This window comes from Oryx dammah, unplaced genomic scaffold, assembly GCF_014754425.2.
Source record: "Oryx dammah isolate SB20612 unplaced genomic scaffold, SCBI_Odam_1.1 HiC_scaffold_4, whole genome shotgun sequence".
Classification (NCBI taxonomy): domain Eukaryota; kingdom Metazoa; phylum Chordata; class Mammalia; order Artiodactyla; family Bovidae; genus Oryx; species Oryx dammah.
The window spans coordinates 20,945,909-20,967,705 of NW_024070188.1; the positions used below are offsets into that span (position 1 = coordinate 20,945,909).

Below are 21,797 nucleotides of genomic sequence, written 5' to 3' on the forward strand. Positions count from 1 at the left end.
CAGGCAAATTTGGCCTTGGAGTATGGAATGAAGCAGGGCAAAGGCTAATGGAGTTTTGCCAAGAGAACGTACTGGTCATAGCAAACACCCTCTTCCAACAACACAAGAGAAGACTCTACACATGGACATCACTAGATGGTCAACACCAAAATCAGACTGATTATATTCTTTGCAGCCAAAGATGGAGAAGCTCTATACAGTCAGCAAAAACAAGACCGGGAGCTGACTGTGGCTCAGATCATGAACCCCTTATTACCAAATTCAGACTGAAATTGAAGAAAGTGGAGAAAACCACTAGACCATTCAGGTATGACCTAAATCAAATCCCTTATGATTATACAGTGGAAGTGAGAAATAGATTTAAGGGCCTAGATCTGATAGATAGAGTGTCTGATGAACTATGGAATGAGGTTCATGACATTGTACAGGAGACAGGGATCAAGACCATCCCCATGGAAAAGAAATGCAAAAAAGCAAAATGGCTGTCTGGGAAGGCCTTGAAATAGCTGTGAAAAGATGAGAAGAGAAAAGCAAAGGAGAAAAAGAAAGATAAAAGCATCTGAATGCAGAGTTCCAAAGAATAGCAAGAAGAGATAAGGAAGCCTTGCTCGGTGATCAATGCAAAGAAATAGAGGAAAACAACAGAATGGGAAAGACGAGAGATCTCTTCAAGAAAATTAGAGATACCAAGGGAACATCTCATGCAAAAATGGGCTCGATAAAGGACAGAAATGATCTGGACCTAACAGAAGCAGAAGATATTAAGAAGAGATGGCAAGAATACACAGAAGAACTGTACAAAAAAGATCTTCACGACCCAGATAATCACGATGGTGTGATCACTCACCTAGAGCCAGACATCCTGGAATGTGAAGTCAAGTGGGCCTTAGAAAGCATCTCTACGAACAAAGCTAGTGGAGGTGATGGAATTCCAGTTGAGCTGTTTCAAACCCTGAAAGATGATGCTGTGAAAGTGCCACACTCAATATGCCAGCAAATGTGGAAAACTCAGTAGTGGCCACAGGACTAGAAAAAGTCAGTTTTCATTCCAATCCCAAAGAAAGGCAATACCAAAGAATGCTCAAACTACCACACAATTACACTCATTTCACAAGCTAGTAAAGTAATGCTCAAAATTCTCCAAGCCAGGCTTCAGCAATATGTGAACCATGAACTTCCTGATGTTCAAGCTGGTTTTAGAAAAGGCAGAGGAACCAGTGATCAAATTGCCAACATCCACTGGATCATGGAAAAAGCAAGAGAGTTCCAGAAAAACATCTATTTCTGCTTTATTGACTATGCCAAAGCCTTTGACTGTGTGGATCACAACAAAGTGTGGAAAAATCTGAGAGAGATGAAAATACCAGACCACCTGACCTGCCTCTTGAGAAACCTATATGCAGGTCAGGAAGCAACAGTTAGAAGTGGACATGGAGCAACAGACTGGTTCCAAATAGGAAAAGGAGTACGTCAAGGCTGTATATTGTCACCCTGCTTATTTAACTTCTATGCAGAGTACATCGTGAGAAATGCTGCACTGGAAGAAGCACAAGCTGGAATCAAGATTGCCGGGAGAAATATCAATAACCTCAGATATGCAGATGATACCACCCTTATGGCAGAAAGTGAAGAGGAGCTAAAAAGCCTCTTGATGAAAGTGAAAGAGGAGAGTGAAAAAGTTGGCTTAAAGCTCAACATTCAGAAAATGAAGATCATGGCATCTGGTCCCATCACTTCATGGCAAATGAATGGGGAAACAGTGGAAACAGTGTCAGACTTCACTTTTTGGGGCTCCAAATTCACTGCAGATGGTGATTGCAGCCATGAAATTAAAAGACACTTACTCCTTGGAAGAAAAGTTATGACCAACCTAGATAGCATATTGAAAAGCAGAGACATTACTTTGCCAACAAAGGTCCGTCTAGTCAAGGCTATTGTTTTTCCTGTGGTCATGTATGGATATGAGAGTCGGACTGTGAAGAAAGCTGAGCGCCCAAGAATCAATGCTTTTGAACTGTGGAGTTGGAGAAGACTCTTGAGAGTCCCTTGGACTGCAAGGAGATCCAACCAGTCCATTCTAAAGGAGATCAGTCCTGGGTGTTCTTTGGAAGGAACGATGCTAAAGCTGAAACTCCAGTACTTTGGCCACCTCATGCGAAGAGTTGACTCATTGGAAAAGACTCTGATGCTGGGAGGGATTGGGGGCAGGAAGAGAAGGGGACGACCGAGGATGAGATGGCTGGATGGCATCACGGACTCGATAGACGCGAATCTGAGTGAACTCTGGGAGTTGGTGATGGACAGGGAGGCCTGGCGTGCTCTGATTCATGGGGTTGCAAAGAGTCGGACACGACTGAGCAACTGAACTGAACTGACCATTTAAATAAGTGTCAGAACAACTTTCCTTACCATCTGATACACAAGAATTATCTAATGGGCCCTTATCTTATAGAACTAGTCAGGCTTTCTTGAAGCCACAATTGAAATCCATAATCCCCAAATTGGAAGATTAGAATGACTTTAAAGATCATTTAGCTGACATAATATTGGAAGAAATCTCCTTTACAAAAACAGCCTTGAGCTCTTGTTTATAAAACATTTACTACCTTATAAAGAGGTTTGTTTAATTTTTGTGGAATTCTAAATATTATATATTTTTCCTATGTTTAACCAAAGTTCTCTCCCATTCCTCTATTCACTGACCTGAATTCTGACCTTTAAATTTACAAAGAATAAGTCAGTCACTTTCCACATGTTAGCCACTTAACTGTAGAAACAGCTGTCATAGCCCATGCTAAGCAGTTCCTTTAGAGGAAAAAACTCAAGTATCTATAAATACTCCTTAGGCAATGTGGCTTCTACATCTTTCTTTGCCCTCCTGAGATTTTACTCTAGCTGCTTAAGGTAAGGTAAGGTAAGGTAAGGTGAAGTTGCTCAGTCGTGTCTGACTCTTTGCAACCCCATGGACTATAGCCTACCAGGCTCTTCCATCTATGGGATTTTCCAGGCAAGAGTACTGAAGTGGGTTGCCATTTCCTTCTCCAGAGGATCTTCCCGACCCAGGGATCAAACCCAGGTCTCCTGCATTGTAGGCAGATGCTTTACTGTCTGAGCCAGCAGGGAAGTCACTTAATCTAGATGCTTAATCCTCTTAAATGTTGCTCCATAATAACTCACTGAACTTTGAATGTGTTTTGGTCAGCGCAGAGGACCTCTGACTACCCAGGTCTTCTTTTGCTGTGCTGAAAGTGACATCAGGCCTTTGAGCTGCCTGCCATTTGAAAAACTCATGGTCTTCTTTATGTTTTAATGATTATTAAGCCAGATTTCTTTCATTCCTAATTTACAGACTTAATTTTAACCTTGAATTTAGGATGTTATATTTGTTATCAAATTAAATGCTGTTAAATTTCCATCCATTTCATGATTCTGCTGTGATATTTTTGGATGGTAAGCCAAAGACTGAATGTACTAGCGACAGTAAGATTCATGTATTATCTGCAAACTTGATAAATACGTTTGTTCTGCATTCATTCTCAATTATTGATAAAAGTATTGAGCAAGGCATTGAGCCCTGAGCCTCATCTCTTACCTCCCTTCAGTCAGTGTTGTTTGATGTGAAATCACAAGTAAGTTTTAAATACTGGTTCTGCCCTTGGATAACTTTGTAGCCTTGAGGGGTTTATTTCACCCCTCCAAGCCTCAGTTTCCTAATTACAAAATTAGACTAATAATAATAGTATTTGCTTTGATATGGCTTGATATGGCAAGTTGGCTTGATATGGCACTAAAATGAGAAAATATCTGGAAAATGCTTAAGCTAAAAACTCAAAATTTTTTTTTCATACTGAAATAATAGTTTCAAAGTTGATCACAAAAAAGATTTCAGATATTGCTTAGAGCAGAAAATGTGAGCTATGTATTTTGTCCTTTATGTTCTTTCATTTATGTTTTTCATCAGCAGGAAAAATGCTTGTTAGCTTGACTGCGGATGGAGAATTTCTATATTGGATCTCCAAAGTAGAGGACAGCACACAGATTTATCAAGCAAAGAAAAGCAATGGGGCCATCCTCTCCCAGGTAGAAGCCCCAAGGAGTAAGCATATTTTGGTTTACAGTTCAGTTCTTCAGCCTTTTCCAGGTAGGAAAGTCACATTTTTTATAAGCTTGTTCCCCCAGTTTAGGGACAGGAAAATCTCATCATGTCTCCTCCTCCAGGGCAGTCCTTCCAGCTCATCATTGTGCTCTCAGCATTACTCCAAAGGGTCAGGGTTTGGTGCACACTGCAACTGCTATTTGCCCTGGGTCACAGTTTATCTCTATGTGTACTCGTGGCTTGGGCTGTGGCAGGCCACTTTAGATGTGGGAAATCCTTGTCCTGTCAATCTATCTGTTCTCTTTCTCTTCTCAGTCATATAACTTCCCTTCTTTTTGTCATGTGTCTCCCCTGATGGTATTTTAGACTTCCCAGTGGTGTCAAAAAGCTTTGCATTTAATTTCAGGTCTTTTTCAAAGTGAAATGACTCATGTGTTACAATATTATATGTGTCAGCTATTTAACGTGTGTACATGGTGTGCTACTATCTTTATTGTTTCTCGCTTGCTTATTTCGTGTGTCGCTCATGGAGTTTTCTAGTGTCATGCTCCTAAATCTATTTTCCCCACAAACCTTCTGGATTTTGTTTAATGTGACTTTCAGGAATGTATGTATCCTATTATGGTGGAACTGACTGTATTTTTTGCCGAGAGTCATGATAAAAAACGTTTGAAATATAAAAACAAACCAACCAAAAACAAAAACAGCATCACATAGCCTTGAATGGGTGACATTCAAACCTAAAGTGGTTTTCTCAAGTTCTGTCTTTCATTAAAGTCACAATGTCATTCTAAATTCAGTATAATTCCCTCTTAGAGATGGACAGAAAGGAATAAAAGAAACTCTTTGCTTAAATGTATTCAGTTATAAAATATGTAAGTTATACGGCATGAAAAATGGGAGAATTCATAAATAAGCTGAATGTATATTTTCATAAATAATTCATTAAGAGATTCAAAAGGCATGTCGTGCAATATCTGGTTGAGGTTGAGCACACAGGCATATTTGTAGAATGAAAGTCCTACAGGTGACATCAGGTTTCATCATAAGAGTTTATTGAAAAGTGTGATTGATAGAATACTCATTACTTTCTTCAAATAAAAAAAGGGTCCATTTTGCTACTGTCTAGGTACATTATTAGGGCTTCCCTGGTGGCTCAGTGGTAAAGAATCCACCTGCAGTGCAGGTGACCCAGGTTTGATCCCTGGGTTAGGAAGATCCCCTGGAGGAGGGCATGGCAACCCACTCCAGTACTCTTGCCTGGAGAATCCCATGGACAGAGGAGTCTGGGGAGCTACAAGCCATAGGGTTGCATAGTCGGACACAGCTGAGTGACTAAGCAGCAGCAGGTACATAATTAAGCGTACTTTAGCTCCATCTGCTGGAAATTGTAAGCAATTACCAGTTACTTTGCTCTCTTTTCCCCAGGCATTTATCATCTTCAAAAATACATGAAAAAAAAAAGTGTCTTCCTGTCCAGAATAACATTTCCAACACTCCAATATATCATACCTTATCAGTTACATAAAAATGAAATGCTACATTATCCTTGATGTTAGATAAATCTGCTATCTCTCTTATCTATATGTGTGTATATATTTAATCATTTTTATTATTATTTTAGATAGAGCATTTCTGTCTCTAGCTTCTGATACTGCAGAGCCAACTGTACTTAACACCACTAACACCAGCCTCACAATCAGATTACCACCTGCCCGCACAAAACTCACATGGGATGGCATCACGAGTCCCACTCCCACGTACCTGGTTTATTATAAAGAAGTAATTGACATGAAGAACAGCTCTGCACTGAGAGATAAAATGCTGGTAAGGCTGAAGCCAGTTGTCTTGTCTTTTTCCAAGATGCCCTATTTTGATATAAAATCCTCAGCCGAAGTATTTTCTGTATAATGTTCTGAAATATGCTATTACTCTGATTTTTAGAGCTGAATCATCAAACCATTCTGGATTCTAGTCTCTTGCCTAGGAGTAAGTTAAGCTCTAAGGAAGTACATTAACTCTAACCAGTGGTAGATTGCCTTATAGTAACTGTTCCCTGAGTGTCCTAAAAGAGCTGGATCTGTTGCCTCTCTAATTTTATCTACTCATACCCAGAAAGTGATAAGAGACCTGTTTTTGTGGCCATCCCAACAGATTGAAGGGTAAGAAGTAAACTGGACAGAAAGAACATTATTGTGTACCTCTCTTCCATTGTATATAGCTAATATACAAATTGTACATTATATTTTTATTTTCTATATGTTGTGAAATGTGTGATTAGGCAGGGTCTACCTTTTTATCCATCACTGTATTCCTAGCATAATACTTGCCATTGTATAGGCATTTACTAGGTATTTCTTGAATGAATGAATGGACACAATTCATTCCATCACTGATCCATGATGGAATCCAGGGATTCCATCACTGATGTTCCAGTTTCATGTGATGGAATCATGTGTTTCTAGTATTTTTCTTTGTACTTATATTTTGATCAAGTCAAAAAGTGAAATTGGCCATCACCTATTGGAGGTAACAAGCACTGTGCACTTTGACAGAAAGTACATCTGATTCTTGTTACTTCATTTGTCTATTGTAAAAATATAGTATTTAGTTTTGAATTTTGTCTATTTTAATCTTCCTTTACACATTTCTAAAAGGAGTTGTTTCAGAGACAGATTAGATCATTTGGCTGACTAAGACTGGGCTTCTGGCATTGGCATTTCTCCTATTAGAGCTAATCTACCATTTTGACTTCACAGTGATTAACATGGATCAAAGGCAGTGAGTGGTTCTCAGCCTTGATAGTTCATTGGTGTTTTTAAAGTCTCTGAGCACATGCTTCACCTAAGACTAATGCAATCAGATCTCTAGGGGTGGGACCCAGGCCTCAGTGTTTTCTTAAAGTTCCCCAGATGATTACAAAGTATAACCAAAATTGAGAACCGTTGGTTTAAGGAAGGCCTTTTCAGTTTCTTAAGCTTTATTTCTAAGAATGATTAGGTAATGTAGCTTACTGTATTCACTTATGTGTCCCATCCTCATAATACCTTCCCGCTGAAGGTATTTCTAATGCAAGGCTAATAAGACAGTTTTGTCCTCTGGGAATTCAACATCCTACATGAAATAACTAAGTCACAATTGACTGAGGGCTGCCAATCATTTAGCATTTATTCCTGGAAACATTAAACAACTCAGGTCTGGGCCAACTAAGACAATGAAGACCATCAGTCATGATCCAAGATTTAAAAATAAATTAAAAATTTTGAGTCTTTTCCTTTTTCTCTCTTTGATTAAATAATGTCTCCACATTTGTACAAAAAATAAGAATAAGATATTGATTTTTAAAAATTAATTACAGGAATTTCAGGGGAGTATAGCCCTTATTGAAGGTTTACAACCATTTTCAACATATATGATACAGATAGCTGTGAAGAATTATTATTCAGATCCTTTGGAACAAATACCTCTGGGAAAAGAGATTTGGGGAAAAACTAAAAGTGGAGGTGAGTTATGGGCATGTTGTGTGTTTCTAGAGTGGGATTTTGCCATTAATGTGATGTGTGAGTCTATATTCGGTTTTTATCTGGATGTTAAGAAATCTTTCTTATGTGAGTTTTTTTAAGCTTAGTAAGAAAATGTGTTTCTAGAAGAATATTCTGATGACATCCTTACTGTAACACCAGAAGATGATGGATAATATTCTGTCAAAATGAAAAGCAACTATACAGCAAAATATCACAACCAATTCTGTGTTACTGGAAACATTCTTTGGCCTCACCACACAGTGTCACTCTCTTCCTGTATATTTATAGCTCTTTGTACATGTGGTGAGACCCAGGAAAGTCAAACTTTTTCTCTATGTGAATTTTTAAAATTTTGTTTATTTTTTAATTGAAGTTTTAATTTAGTTGCTTTACAGAATTTTGTTGTTTTCTGTCAAACCTCAACATGGATCAGCCATAGGTCTACATGAATTTTACTGAGGGCTGCTGAGATGCAAAGTTATATAACCTCATTGCCTTAAAGAAAATGGATTTAGAGCCTGAAAATGTGTTGTAAGAGGTGAGGATTATTATGAGGAAATGCCATTTCTTGCACCTGTCTCCGATGGCTTTCACAAAACTCACCAGAATTGGCCAGATCCTCAGGCTGGAGTCAGAGAATGATTTAGTCATTAGTCAAAAATAAGCGGGAGCCTTTCAGGCAGCCTGGTAATCTACCGTTATATAAGAGGCTGGCTTTCCCTTGGAACATCTGTCATTCATTCTGCTCACATGATATGCTTATTCCTCAACCAAGACCCTATGACTTCTTTCCGTCTTTCAGTGATGTTGCAACATCCTTTATTGTGTGCTGCTATTTATTTCAGTACCAGAGGCAGTTTGGCTCATTAACACAACTGTGCAGTCAGACACCAGCCTCGTTATATCCTGGAGGGAATCTCACAAGCCAAATGGACCGAGAGAGTCCGTCCGCTATCAGGTGGCAATCTCTCATCTGGCTCCCATTCCAGAGATTCCACTAAGGCAAAGTGAATATCCAGATGGAAGTCTCTCTCTCCTCGTTACTAGACTGTCTGGTGGAAAACTCTATGTGTTAAAGGTACGGACAGTGGATTGGGTACTTTAATTACCACTCTCGAGAGCCAAGATTCAGGGAAGGTTAAGCAATTGTTCTTTTTTACTAAAAGGTTCTGGCCTGCCATGCCGAGGAAATGTGGTGTGCGGAGAGTCACCCTGTCACTGTGGAAACATTTGACTCGCCAGAGAAACCTTATGCCTTTCTTCCAGAGAACACTAGTTTGCAGTTACATTGGAATGCTCCATCAAATGTTCACCTCATCAGATTTTGGTTTGAACTCCAAAAGGTACATCTCAATGTACACTTTTAATGCAAATCTTTGTTTTATGCTATAGAATAAATCAAAAGGCTTTTTCCAAAACATATCTTGAGGGCATTCACTTGTATTAAATGAGTGATATATTTGACAACATTCATTGATTCAGATTTTCCAGATAGACGTGGTAAGCTATCTAGACTGATTTCTGATGGAAAAAATTCCCAGAGAGATTAATTTGCTTTTAAAAGGCTCCACATAAAAGGGTATAAATTACAGTTTACTGGTTTCATAATGTTTTACTTACTTTAGATGTTATCAGCATGGTTCTCTGGTTTGAAGTCCATAGCAGTTTGTTTTATGTGGCTCAGAGGTTAAAGCGTCTGCCTGCAATGCGAGAGACCTGAGTTCGATCCCTGGGTCAGGAAGAGCCCCTGAAAAAGGGAATGGCAACCCACTCCAGTATTCCTGCCTGGAGAATCCCATGGACAGAGGGGCCTGGTGGGCTACAGTCCACGGGTTGCAAAGAGTCGAACACGACTGAGCGACTTCACTTTCACTTTCACTTATGGAAAAAAAGTGAACAAACATAAACCTAAAACCTGTTTATAAATGTTCTTTCAAACATTTAAGGACTGTATAGCAACAGGAAAGAAGTAAATGATAAACTAGTTTATTCTAAAGTAGTTGGACCTTGGCTTGTAAACTTTAAATAGTTGTAAAGTAAAATAAAAAATAAAAAAAAATCTTCATGCATTAACCAATGTAAAGATATCCCCTGAATTTAAGCATCAATTAATCTAATTAGTTCACTTCTAAGGAAAATATACATTGATTTTTATACTGATACACTTAATAGATTATTAAGTTTTTATAATTGTGACATTTCATTTTTCACTACTATATATTTGTGTGTCCATATTTGTAAAGACTGATTAGGAGTGTTTTGTAAAAACACATCAGTATGGTCATGACCTCACTTTTCTTTAAAAATGAAATTGCTTCCCAGAGGTTTTAAAATTTTACTATATAAAATAATTTTTAGAATCTTGTACTTTTAGATAAAAACTATGAAAAATAAGCAACAGCAGTGATAATTTGCTCTAAGTATTAAGTTGATAAGACCAAAGACCATAGTTTAATTATATTTTTTCCATTGAGCGTATTTATGATGATTTGTTACCTATTTAGAAAATAGCCATTTCATAAAAATTCAGTTTTAAATTGGAGAAATTGAAGGATCATCTTTTTGGGGGACATCTATTTAAGTAAGAGACATTACTTTGCCGACTAAGGTCCGTCTAGTCAAGGCTATGGTTTTTCCAGTGGTTGCTGAGTGCCGAAGAATTGATGCTTTTGAACTGTGGTGTTGGAGAAGACTCTTGAGAGTCCCTTGGACTGCAAGGAGATCCAACCAGTCCATTCTAAAGGAGATCCTCCTGGGTGTTCTTTGAAAGGAATGATGTTAAAGCTGAAACTCCAGTACTTTGGCCACCTCATGTGAAGAGTTGACTCATTGGAAAAGACCCTGATGCTGGGAGGGATTGGGGGCAAGAGGAGAAGGGGACGACTGAGGATGAAATGGCTGGATGGCTTCACCGACTCGATGGAAATGAGTTTGAGTGAACTCTGGGAGTTGGTGATGGACAGGGAGGCCTGGCGTGCTGTGATTCAGGGGGTCTCAGAGTTAGACACGACTGAGCAACTGAACTGAAGTGAACTGAATGCAGTTCAGCTTGAAGTCAAGGGGAGGGATGTAAAATTCATTGCCCATGTCAAAGGTGAGAACTGAGGAAGGGTCTCAGGTGATTCCAGCCTCTCGTGTTACTCATGAGAGGCTAGAGACTCAGGCAGGTGGCCCAATGAGTCAGAATCACGGCTGGGCAGGGGAGGACCCTCTGCCTCATCACTGACTCATCGCTACAGAGGCTTTCCTTAGTCCATCTGCAGAAGGAACATGAGTCATCATCACCCACCCCACTTCTTAAAGTTTAGGAGAGGGACAGCAGACAGGGGCCACCTGGTTCTGTCCTCATGAGTTTCATATGATGCTTTTGTTTCAAGACCTCCTCTACCCTTGCTCAGAACAGGTTTTTAGATAGACCACTTGAGAAATCATGAAGCTGAAAATGTAAGATGGTAATTTCTACATGCACGATCACCTACAAGTACTAATGTAGAAGGTACAAATGTAGAAGGCTGTGTTCTGAGAGGGTTGGTGATGACATCTAGTTGGAAAGGTCTATTTCTTTTGAGCAAGTTGAACCTACCTCATCATGATAGGAAGTTAGGAATAGTCTTGTAACTCCACACTGAAACTCTGAGGGGTGAGTGACAAAGGTTAATATGCATATTTTAATTAATTTTTTTTTTGTTCCTTTCCACCTCCGCCCTTCTCCTTTCTGAAAAAGGAGAAAAAGATTAACTTCCAGTCTTCATCTTTTCCTTACATGGAAAAATGAGAGTCTTAGAGCACAAGGGCTAAATTTTTATCTTGGTCTTTAGATTTAATAAATTCTTTATGATAATAATGCATAGAAAAATAACACATTCAACTTAAGATTGAGGAGAAATAAATAATTTTGCTTTGGTAAATTTTTTTCGTGAAAATTCATTAAAACTGTCTTTTTCTCAGCTGTCCAGGGGAATCCCTACCAGAACTGGACATTTCTGAAATTTCTGTCTCTGAGACATCATAGTCTGCACCATTTCCCCCACACCCTTGCTCAATAATTTGGAAATCCTCTCTGATAGACTTCCCCCCTGCACTTGTTGGCCTCTGATGAATGAAGACGCCAACTCCCTTGTGATTTACTGGGGTAGCCCACGGCATCTCTACAAGTTAGCGGTCCGCCCAGAACATTCATTGCTGTGGTGAGGTCAATACTCTACAGTTTTCCAGCAAAACCCTTGGCCAAATATCTCCCTGATATTCCAAGGAGTACTTATGATTTCTGAGTGGTGTGGAATGTTGGGCCATCTAGACTACTCACTGAAGAAGGCATTAAGGAGGCAGGACCAAAAAGGGCTAAAATTTTTCAGCCAGGACTCAACATCTCCCTATGTCCTTCCCCCTCACCCGCCTCAGAAGGTTCAGAATAAATATTATTCTGCATCTGCATCTATTTCATTAGGCTATATGAATCAGTGGGACTGAGACATTTATGAGTTTAACAGGCAATGTCTCTGACATCAGCATTTCTGGTTTTTCTTTTCGTTCCTTCTGTTCCTCTTTCTGTAATAACATGATCTACTTCCTGAAGGTGCTATAGTGAATTATTTCTAACTGAATAGAAAACTAATATAAAGTGCCCATCCAGCGAAATGGCGTGACCTTGTGAATGCTAAATGAAAAAGGAGATATAAAGTAAGGTTTATTTATGGAAACTGATCTTCTTAGGAAATTGTACTGGGGAAAATACATGAAGAACCCTTGACAGAATGCCATATCCTATGTCTTCTCCTATTTGTATGTTGAAAAAAGTCATCATTTTCATATAAGATATTAAAGATCTTGTATCTTATTTAAAATACACAGATATTTAAAAATACACAGATTCTTTAAAAAGCAATGCTTCAGAGAAAGAATTTTAATATAGCTCTAATTACAGACCCAGTGAAATGAAAGTAATATTTCCTATATTTAACTTCTAACCTTGCTGCTTAGTGATTGAGTGACAATAGGCAAAGATTTCCTTTTTTTAGGGAACTAGGCTTCCTGTGTAGAAAAATAGGGAATGTTGCTTAGATGCCTGAAGAGGGTTTGGGAAGGAAAAACTAAAATGTTTTAATTTTAAGTCACTGTGGACTTCTTCAATATGTGAAATATTGTAAAAATATTACTACTTTGAAGACAGCAAATGTGTAGATTTTAAAATATCACAGTTTTAATCCATCATTTCCCTTCAGCTATGAATTTTCATCCTTAGCCATCCTGATTTGATAAAGAGGCCTATGATTAGGGATACCAAGAAGCCAAATAATCCTCCCGATGATAAACAGTCAGAGGTATCTCACCTTGGACTTATCCTTGGGACTATCGTTCAAGTAACTTACAGCTTGTCATAAAAAATAAAATTGCTGTTGGTGGAAGGGGATACTATCTGGGACCCAACACTCATAAAGAAGCTCTTATTTTAGTATAAACTTTAAGCTTTAATGCTTGCTACAGGCTTTTGAATTTCTATGTTTAAGAAGTTTTTCTTCAAGAAACAAAAATGTTAATTGAGACTTCTTTTCCTAGTGGAAGCACAATGAGTTTTACCATGTTAAAGCTTTGTGCAGCCAAGGTCCTGCTTATGTCTGTAACATCACAGACCTACAGCCTTATGCTTCCTATAACGTCCGAGTAGTGGTGGTGTACAGGACAGGAGCAAACAGCACCTCGCTTCCGGGAAGTTTTAAGACTAAAGGTGAGTACTAGCATATTCAACACTTAGGAAACTCTGGACATTTCTCAATTCTTTTCTCATTGCTTACTTCACTAATCCTAGCAGTTGAGATTTTTCTTAAAAGAGTAAATTACTGTCTTTAGAGCCTGACTAAAGAAATTGAAAAGAGGTAGGGGTTTCCTACAGGTAGTAATGAGATAATACTCCTCTGGTTTTGCACCACCCTTATGGCAGAAAGTGAAGAGGAACTAAAAAGCCTCTTGATGAAAGTAAAAGAGGAGAGTGAAAAAGTTGGCTTAAAGCTCAACATTCAGAAAACGAAGATCATGGCATCCGGTCCCATCACTTCATGGGAAATAGATGGAGATACAGAGGAAACAGTGTCAGACTTTACTTTTGGGGGCTCCAAAATCACTGCAGATGGTGACTGCAGCCATGAAATTAAAAGACGCTTACTCCTTGGAAGGAAAGTTATGACCAACCTAGATAGCATATTCAAAAGCAGAGACATTACTTTGCTGACTAAGGTCCGTCTTGCTGGCGACGGAATGAAACACCAACACTGCAGAGTGGTTTGAATCTTTATATTTTAACCCTTGCTTCTTACAGCTGCTTTATTTTATATTCCTTGCACAACAACCTACAGGGCAAGTGGCCAAGCACTATGATTCAGAGACTATACAATGCGCAGGTGCAGGGCGAGATAACATTTACCTTGACTTATTTACTGCAGCTAAGACTTTGTTTTGGGGAACTTCCTTACCAACTTAGAATCCGTTTGTCCCTGGGTCTGTTCCTTTTGAGGAATCAGAGAAACATCCTTCTGTGCAAGAAATGTTCTTTTCCCACAGGAACAAACAGAGGATTCTTAGCTGAACATCTCGTTTGCAAGAATGTTCAGCCCTGGTTGAGAGTCTCGTTTGCAAGCACTTCTCAACCTTCCTTATACCTTGTTCCCTACACTGTCTAGTCAAGGCTATGGTTTTTCCAGTGGTCATGTATGGATGTGAGAGTTGGACTATAAAGAAAGCTGAGCACTGAAGAGATGATGCTTTTGAACTGTGGTGTTGGAGAAGCCTCTTGAGAGTCCCTTGGACTGCAAGGAGGTCCAACCAGTCCATTCTGAAGGAGATCAGCCCTGGGATTTCTTTGGAAGGAATGATGCTAAAGCTGAAACTCCAGTACTTTGGCCACTTCATGGGAAGAGTTGACTCATTGGAAAAGACCCTGATGCTGGGAGGGATTGGGGGCAGGAGAAGAAGGGGATGACCAAGGATGAGATGGCTGGATGGCATCACGGACTCGATGGACGTGAGTCTGAGTGAACTCTGGGAGTTGGTGATGGACAGGGAGGCCTGGTGTGCTGTGATTCATGGGGTCACAAAGAGTTGGACGTGACTGAGTGACTGAACTGAACTGAAACTGGGAAAAATTATTTCACCTTTCATTATTCTGATTTTCTGTCTAGCTATAATATTTTGTAGTAATAAGTAAATGAAAACAGTGTCACTGGGTGTTCAAATATTTACATATAGACTACTACAACCAGATGTTAAAAATAAATAATCTAACAAGTATATTAAATTAACCAGTGTTTTAACAGCTATACCATAACTCCAAGTTGATCCCTGTAAGAATCAGTCAAAAATGCTCCAAATCTTACAAGCATCTTTTTTACTTGCATCACTTATTTTGTGTCAGGCTAAGATCTATTGTTACTCCTATCATAAATCTATCTAATCCATCACTAATAAAAATCTGCAGGTACTCACTTAAACATACATACTCATTTGAATGCATTTCTGAACATTTCTTTAATGTATTTGGCTTTTCTCTTAGTAAATGTTGTCTATAGAAAGATGTTATGCAGAATATTTTATACTTCTAACATATCAATCAAATTTTCTTTTGTTTCCAAAGCTGGAGTCCCAAGTAAACCAGGGATTCCAAAATTATTAGAAGGGAGTAAAAATTCAATACAGTGGGAAAAAGCTGATGATAATGGAAGCAGACTTATGTACTATATCCTTGAAATCAGGTATGTCTGTTTATAAAAGTGCTTTGTAAATTGCAAAGACCTAAGCAGTTGATTGTTAGGTATTATTGGATCAAAATTAACAACATTTATGAATATGTATTTATAAGTAAACATAAGGGATCTTTAGTTTAAGGGCCTTGCATGTCTCATTACATTCTTTGCACAGTTCCTAGTGGTCAGCCTTGGCATTCAGTTACAAGGCAGATAGTCATTCTTCTCAGAAATCTGCAACAGCTTGTCAGTGGAAAAAACTCAGTCTTTTGAGCATGCACCTAATATTTATTTGATATTGATTCTCTTTAAGAAGCTAAAACCTAATATTTACTTGATATTGATTCTCTTTAAGAAGCTAAATTGATGTTTGATGTTAGATGATGGTATGTATGTAAATTTCTGAGACTGATTTGTTTTAGAAAGATGAATAAGATCTAGTGAGAACTGACAATGAGCTGGTATATTTCAGAAGGTAAAGTCAAGTCAAGATCTGAAATGGTCTGTTGTGTATAGGCAATCCAGGATTCTCTCTCCATTTTCAAGGTTACAGTTTGTAGTGTGTTCCCAGGGACTAAAATTGTGCCTTCGATGAAAACCTGATGAACATACTCAACCTCAGATCCGGCCAGTATGGGGAGCTCTGTGAATCATAACTGGCTCAGATGAGCTGATTTCGTGCCAGCTTGAGGAGAGAATTCCAAATTCCACAGACACTCCCCTCACGGGACTATGAAGCCATCTTTTAAGAAGCTCCAAGGACAAAAGTCACTTCCATAATTATAGTCCTGGCAACTTGAGCTTTAGATCTATTTTTGCTTCATCTTGCTCTGGCATTCCCATAACCTTAAAAAAATTTCCTGCTCACACTAGAGAATTATGTTCGCTTATTTCTAACTGAAAACGTCTTGAAATTTCTGGTACTTTAAAAAAAAAATGCAGAGTGAAGAACATTCTGCCCTGTAGAACTGTCTTGGTGGTCTATGACTGCAGTTGTGTTCACCAGCCAGGCCACACGATAGTCTTACTATATAGCCTTGCTAGGAGCACTGTAGTGTATTGCCCTCAGTAACATGTTTAGTGCCTAGCTCCATAAATACTTTGCGTTTCCCTGCCCCCAAGTCTCTACTCTCAGGAGAGGGACTGTATAATGATATAAAGTGTCACCTATCTCGGAGGATCTCATAGTATCTCAGAGTAGCTTCTTCAGTCAGGACATCTGTGTGTATTTGCTCATGGTGTACTGGTGGTCTTAGTGCCAAGTGTGTGCACTTGCGTGAGTTTCCCAGGGCAGCCAGAACAAAGTACCACCAACTGGGTGGCTTAAAACAACAGATATATATTCTCTCACAGTTCTGGAGACTGGAAGTCTTAAGTCAAGGTCTTGGCAGGAAGGATTCCAGGGACGCATCGTTCCTTGCCTCTTCTCAGCTTTTGGTGATGGGCCACAGTCCTTGGCTTTCCTTGGTTTGTACGTGCATCTCTCCAGTCTCTGGCTCTCTCATCCCATGATGTTCTCCTCATGTGTGTCTCTTCTTAAGACAGCACTGGTCATTGGGTTTAGGGCCCACCCTAAACTAGGACCATCTCATCCTGGCTTAATTACATCTGAAAAGACTCTGTTTCCAAGCAAGGTCACATTCAGAAGATCTGGGTGGCATGAATTTTGAGGGGGATTAGCCAACCCAGTACATAGACTATTTAAAATCCTTGCTCTATTTCTTTTTTGAACTTAAGCTTTCTCATCTGTAAAATGAGATGATGATATCTACCTCTTTAGGTTGTTGTGAAGATTCAGTGAAATGATACAGCATATGAAAAGCCCCAGTTGTAAACAGAAAGTGCTCAACCAATATAAAAAGCCTTCCTTAGTGGCCAATGTCTGTGAAGAGCCACTTTATACATTTTAAATTTTTATTTATTTTTAACTGAAGGATAATTGTTTTACCATTTTATACATGTTTAAAGGTCTCTTTCTTTTGGATCAGAGCTGTTTGGGTTGAAAATTGAAATTGCCAGTTCCCAACATGAGGCTTCACACGATGCAGGAGAGACACCGTCCCACAGCTTTACTTAGGATGGTCCCAAGGACACTTAGCTGCTGGTCACAGTTGTAACCATCGCTGCTGTCTTGGTCCTCCTGATGTCCCAGCTCATCCTCTGTCCCCTGGAGGCTCAGCCCTTGCTGTCCTTGGTGCTCTTTCAGAACAGTCGTTCAGTTAGTGGGAGCAGAACTGGCTTCCATTATGTATCTTCAAGCTGACTGTGGGTTGGTACCATGCCCTAAAACTGCTGTGGTCTGGAAAGTTTCAGACCTTTTCAGACTTGAAAAGGTCATTGTCAGAAAAGACATAATGGGAAGGCCTTGAGCTTACCTTCAGTCTATGATTCTGTTAAAAGTCATTTTAGTATGTCTTTTGAACCCAGCTCTTGTTCTTCTCCCATGTTTCATTAGGAAGGGTAGTGAGGACTGATACTGAGGTAGAGTGTAGGCTAATTGGAAGCTAATTAGTGTAGGCTAATCTGGAATCTCATTACAATGATAATTTTGGTAGCCGAACTATTTTATTTTCTTTTTCAATTTTATGTTCTGTGTTTTATCCAGATATGGTATCAGTAAATGACAGATAGCATAAGAGACTGAAAATTAAGAAAAATTTAAAAATTCCCAGTTAGAAAGTGTGAAATCATTGTCTTATGTGTTTGGAATTCTGAAGAAAGTTTGCACACTCCAATAGTAAGAAGAGGCTCTTCAGCTGTCTCTTAGCCATTGATTATTCGTCATTTTCCAGATGGGCTGAGTTGGTTGGCTCCAGGCATTGCTGGGATGACTTTATAAGACTCTTCTATGTTCTGTAGCCAAACCATGTGAGAGGAATGAGATCAAGGGCAAAGTGTGCAACAGGAGACGCTCTGGAGTTCTGTCATTAAAATGATATATGAGTATCTAGAAATAACACATATATTGTCTTGTATATTTCCTATATTTATGATTCTGCTCTTTTTTTTTTTTCTGCAGAAAGAGCACTTCAAATGATTCCCGGAACCAGAATTTAACATGGAAAATGGCATTTAATGGCTCATGCAATAGCATTTGCACATGGAAGTCCAAAAACCTGAAGGGAACATTTCAGTTCAGAGTAGTAGCTGTAAATAATCTGGGGTTTGGTGAATATAGTGGAATCAGTGAGGATATGATATTAGTTGGAGGTATGTTACCATGTCTGTCTACATACTAACTTATTACACAAGGATTCAGAGATAAAGATAAGTGTATTCTCAGCATTATCAGTAATTGAGTGACTACATAACTTCACCAAACTACCATAGAAACTATTGAACTATTCACTTTATGTGATGAGTGCTTCCTGAAACATCAATATCATGTCCTTTTTATCCTCAGCTGATCTTTAATGCCTACCGCATTAAGTCCATGCTCCTAGATGGAGTTCCAAGGTTGTTCGCAGTCTGGTTTTTATCCAGCCTTATTTTTCTGTTCCTGGTTCTCTCATCTGCTACACAACACACTTGAAACTCAACTTTGTCTCTTCCTCAATATCTACATCTTCCACCGGGTAGCCTATTTTTGTTTATAGTGCATAGTCTTTCTGATCACATAGGCTAGAAATCTCAGTACCATGTTTGATTTTTCCCTCTATTCAGTCACCAAGTTCTGTTGACTTTATCATATTGATTTCTATCTACTAAGTTCCCTTCTTCCTGTTTCTACTTTGGCTTTCCTAACTTAAGTTGCCACTTCTTGTCCATGCTCTTGGCTTAACCCCACTGCTGACAGCTAATCCAGCTGAAGCACAAGCTGGATCACTGCACCGCTCTCTGAAAATCTTGAAATGGCCTTCAGAATCAAGTACAAACTTTTCTGTGGCATTTAAGGCCTTCCATGACTTGCCCTCCATTTGTGGTTTCTCTTTCCCAATATTTGTCCTTACGGCTATAGCCATACCAAACTGGTAAACAAACAAACTTCCCTGACACCATGTTCCCTCAGCCTCAGATGCAGGCTTGCACCACCTACCACTTGCCCTTAACTGGGATTTTCTTTCTCTCACTTTGTCAACTGAAGTTCTTCTCACCCATCAGTACCCATTGTGATGCTTAACTGACGCTCCTTAGACACACACAGCCCACTACTCTATGCAAAACTGAAGTCATTTTTATTTGTATTATAGTTAGTTACCCGGAGAAGAGCTCCACAAACCTTTTCTGAAAGAACCCAATAGTAAATATTTTAGGCTTTTCAGGCTACATTCGGTCTCTGTAGCATCTTCTTTTTTTCCTGATAATATTTTTAAAATGTAAAAATTATTCTTGGTTCACGAGTAGTACAAAATCAGGTTACTGTGGCCAGATGTGGCCTGCATGCCATAGTCTGCCAAGCTCTGGTCCCCAAGTCTCTTCTCAGTGAAACTAAGAGCGGGTACCATGTTTTCACCAGGTGGCGCTAGTGGCAAAGAACCCGCCTGCCAGTGCAGGAGGTGTAAGAGATGTGGGTTTGATCCCTGGCTCGGAAAGACCCCTTGGAGGAGGGCATGTCAACCCACTGCAGTATTCTTGCCTCAAGAATCCCATGGACAGAGGAGCCTGGCGGTCTGCAGTACATAGGGTCCCACAGAGTCAGACATGAGACAAAAGTGACTTAGCAAGCACACACACACATCATGTTTTCATGTTTATATTCCTCAGTTCAGTACTCATGGAATTAAATGTATATGAAGACATTATAGAGGAAATAATGCTCCCAACATTATGATAAATGAAAGTTGAGACTTCTTTGTCCCAAATTCATTAAAAAGATTAGTCATGTTTTATCAACCATTTTAAAGTAGAAGATAGGGTGGGTATATCCCAATGATATATTGGAAACCAGATCACTGGAAATGAAAAAAGAGAAAAAAACCCTTGACTTTGATTACTCACAGTGTAAATATACTCTCTCCATGGATGATTTCAAGCTACTGATGGTTTAACTATTGGCTTGCAAAAATTCAGTAGGGGCTAACTTTAGCATATTCTGGCATAATACTGAGACAATCGAGTTTTACTCTTTGAATTATGTTCTTTTTCTCATTTATTTTATTAGATGGTTTTTGGATACCAGAAACAAGCTTTATACTTACTATTATAATTGGAATATTTCTGGTTATTACAATCCCATTAATTTTTGGTAAGTATAATAGATTTAAAAATATATCAATAGGTAATAAGCTGCTTACTTGATCATATTAATTGATTTATCTGAGTTTAATTTATATCTGATTAATTTTCTACATGACATAGATTCATGAAATTCACAATGTTACCTTTGGCTATGCTTCAATAATCACTAAACCCTGTGAATTTTTTTTTCTAATCTGGGGTAACCATTTTATGAAAAATATATCCATATTTATACTTCACAGTATTCTTTAGGTAAAACCACTTGCTAAGGCACCAACTTCTAGCCTTTTTTAAAACAGTATTACAGATTGGTTATATAACAAGTGTTTGTAACTTATAGTTTGAAAAAAGTAAAAGAAAAATAACTCTGGGTATTAAAAAAGTGTAGGATTAAAGGGAGACCAGTGAAACCCTTGTTCAGGATAGTCTGGGTCTCCAGGCAGACAGCCTAGTTTAAAATGAACAGGGCCTCTTGCAGAAGATCCATTTCTGGCTTGTAGCATTCACTCTCACTTTTGGATGTCTGGTCTATTTGTTTCAAATCTCTGCTCATTTGTAAATAGTCAGGAAAGTAGAGCAGTTTGGCTAGATTGATAGAAAGCTAGCCATTTCTCATCACTAATTTTATACTAATGTGTTAGTCTTAAAAGTCTTTCTTTAAACATTTAATAATGAGAAAATACAGGGACAAGCCCCCAAAAGGTGGTTAAACGTTAGACCTATCAGGTTATCATACATCAGGGGTTCCCTGGGAGCTCAGTTGGTAAAGAATCCGCCTGCAATGCAGGAGACCTGGGTTTGATCCCTGGGTGGGGAAGACCCCCTGTAGAGGGAAAATGCTATCCAGTATTCTGGCCTGGAGAATTCCATGGACTATATAGTCCATGGGGCCATGAAGAGTTGGACCTGACCGAGAGACTTTCACTTTCAGCTTATTATAGTGGATCATACATCCCACTTTATCCCCATCATTCCATTATAGTCTTAACTATTACCTTCTTTCAGTCTCCTAAAATGTCCTGATTTGGATTATAAGATACACAGTCACTCTGTCATTAATATATGAGCCTCTGACATGCCGAAGCACTACAAAAAAGACATGATATTTACCAGAAACCAACATTCAAGCATATAGTCAGGAAATTGGGGCTTCTTTTTTAACAAATAGGGGAAAGTTTAAGGAAAAGTTACAAACATAAAGTTGAACTCTCCAGATAAAGAAAGGCAATATTTCACTCCATGTCCTAAATCTGTATTCTTTCTGCA

The 21,797-nt window shown here is 38.8% G+C and overlaps 1 protein-coding gene and 1 long non-coding RNA gene across 3 annotated transcripts in view; one reads left to right on the forward strand and one right to left on the reverse strand.

The window, feature by feature from the left end:
• Window positions 1-21,797, forward strand: part of ROS1 (ROS proto-oncogene 1, receptor tyrosine kinase) — a 125,288-nt gene that overhangs the window by 71,795 nt on the left and 31,696 nt on the right. The window contains exons 27-35 of one of the 2 annotated variants that reach the window (XM_040238425.1): window positions 3,962-4,141; window positions 5,721-5,923; window positions 7,455-7,599; window positions 8,466-8,698; window positions 8,787-8,963; window positions 13,177-13,345; window positions 15,245-15,362; window positions 18,373-18,563; window positions 20,455-20,538. In XM_040238425.1, the coding sequence (XP_040094359.1) occupies window positions 3,962-4,141; window positions 5,721-5,923; window positions 7,455-7,599; window positions 8,466-8,698; window positions 8,787-8,963; window positions 13,177-13,345; window positions 15,245-15,362; window positions 18,373-18,563; window positions 20,455-20,538 (1,500 nt within the window). The remainder of the gene's footprint in view (window positions 1-3,961; window positions 4,142-5,720; window positions 5,924-7,454; window positions 7,600-8,465; window positions 8,699-8,786; window positions 8,964-13,176; window positions 13,346-15,244; window positions 15,363-18,372; window positions 18,564-20,454; window positions 20,539-21,797) is intronic. The other variant, XM_040238424.1, reaches the window with a different exon arrangement.
• LOC120862461 overlaps window positions 9,221-21,797 on the reverse strand; it is a 56,981-nt gene continuing 44,404 nt past the window's right edge. The window contains exon 4 of the long non-coding RNA XR_005720774.1: window positions 9,221-9,320. This is a non-coding gene — a long non-coding RNA (uncharacterized LOC120862461). The remainder of the gene's footprint in view (window positions 9,321-21,797) is intronic.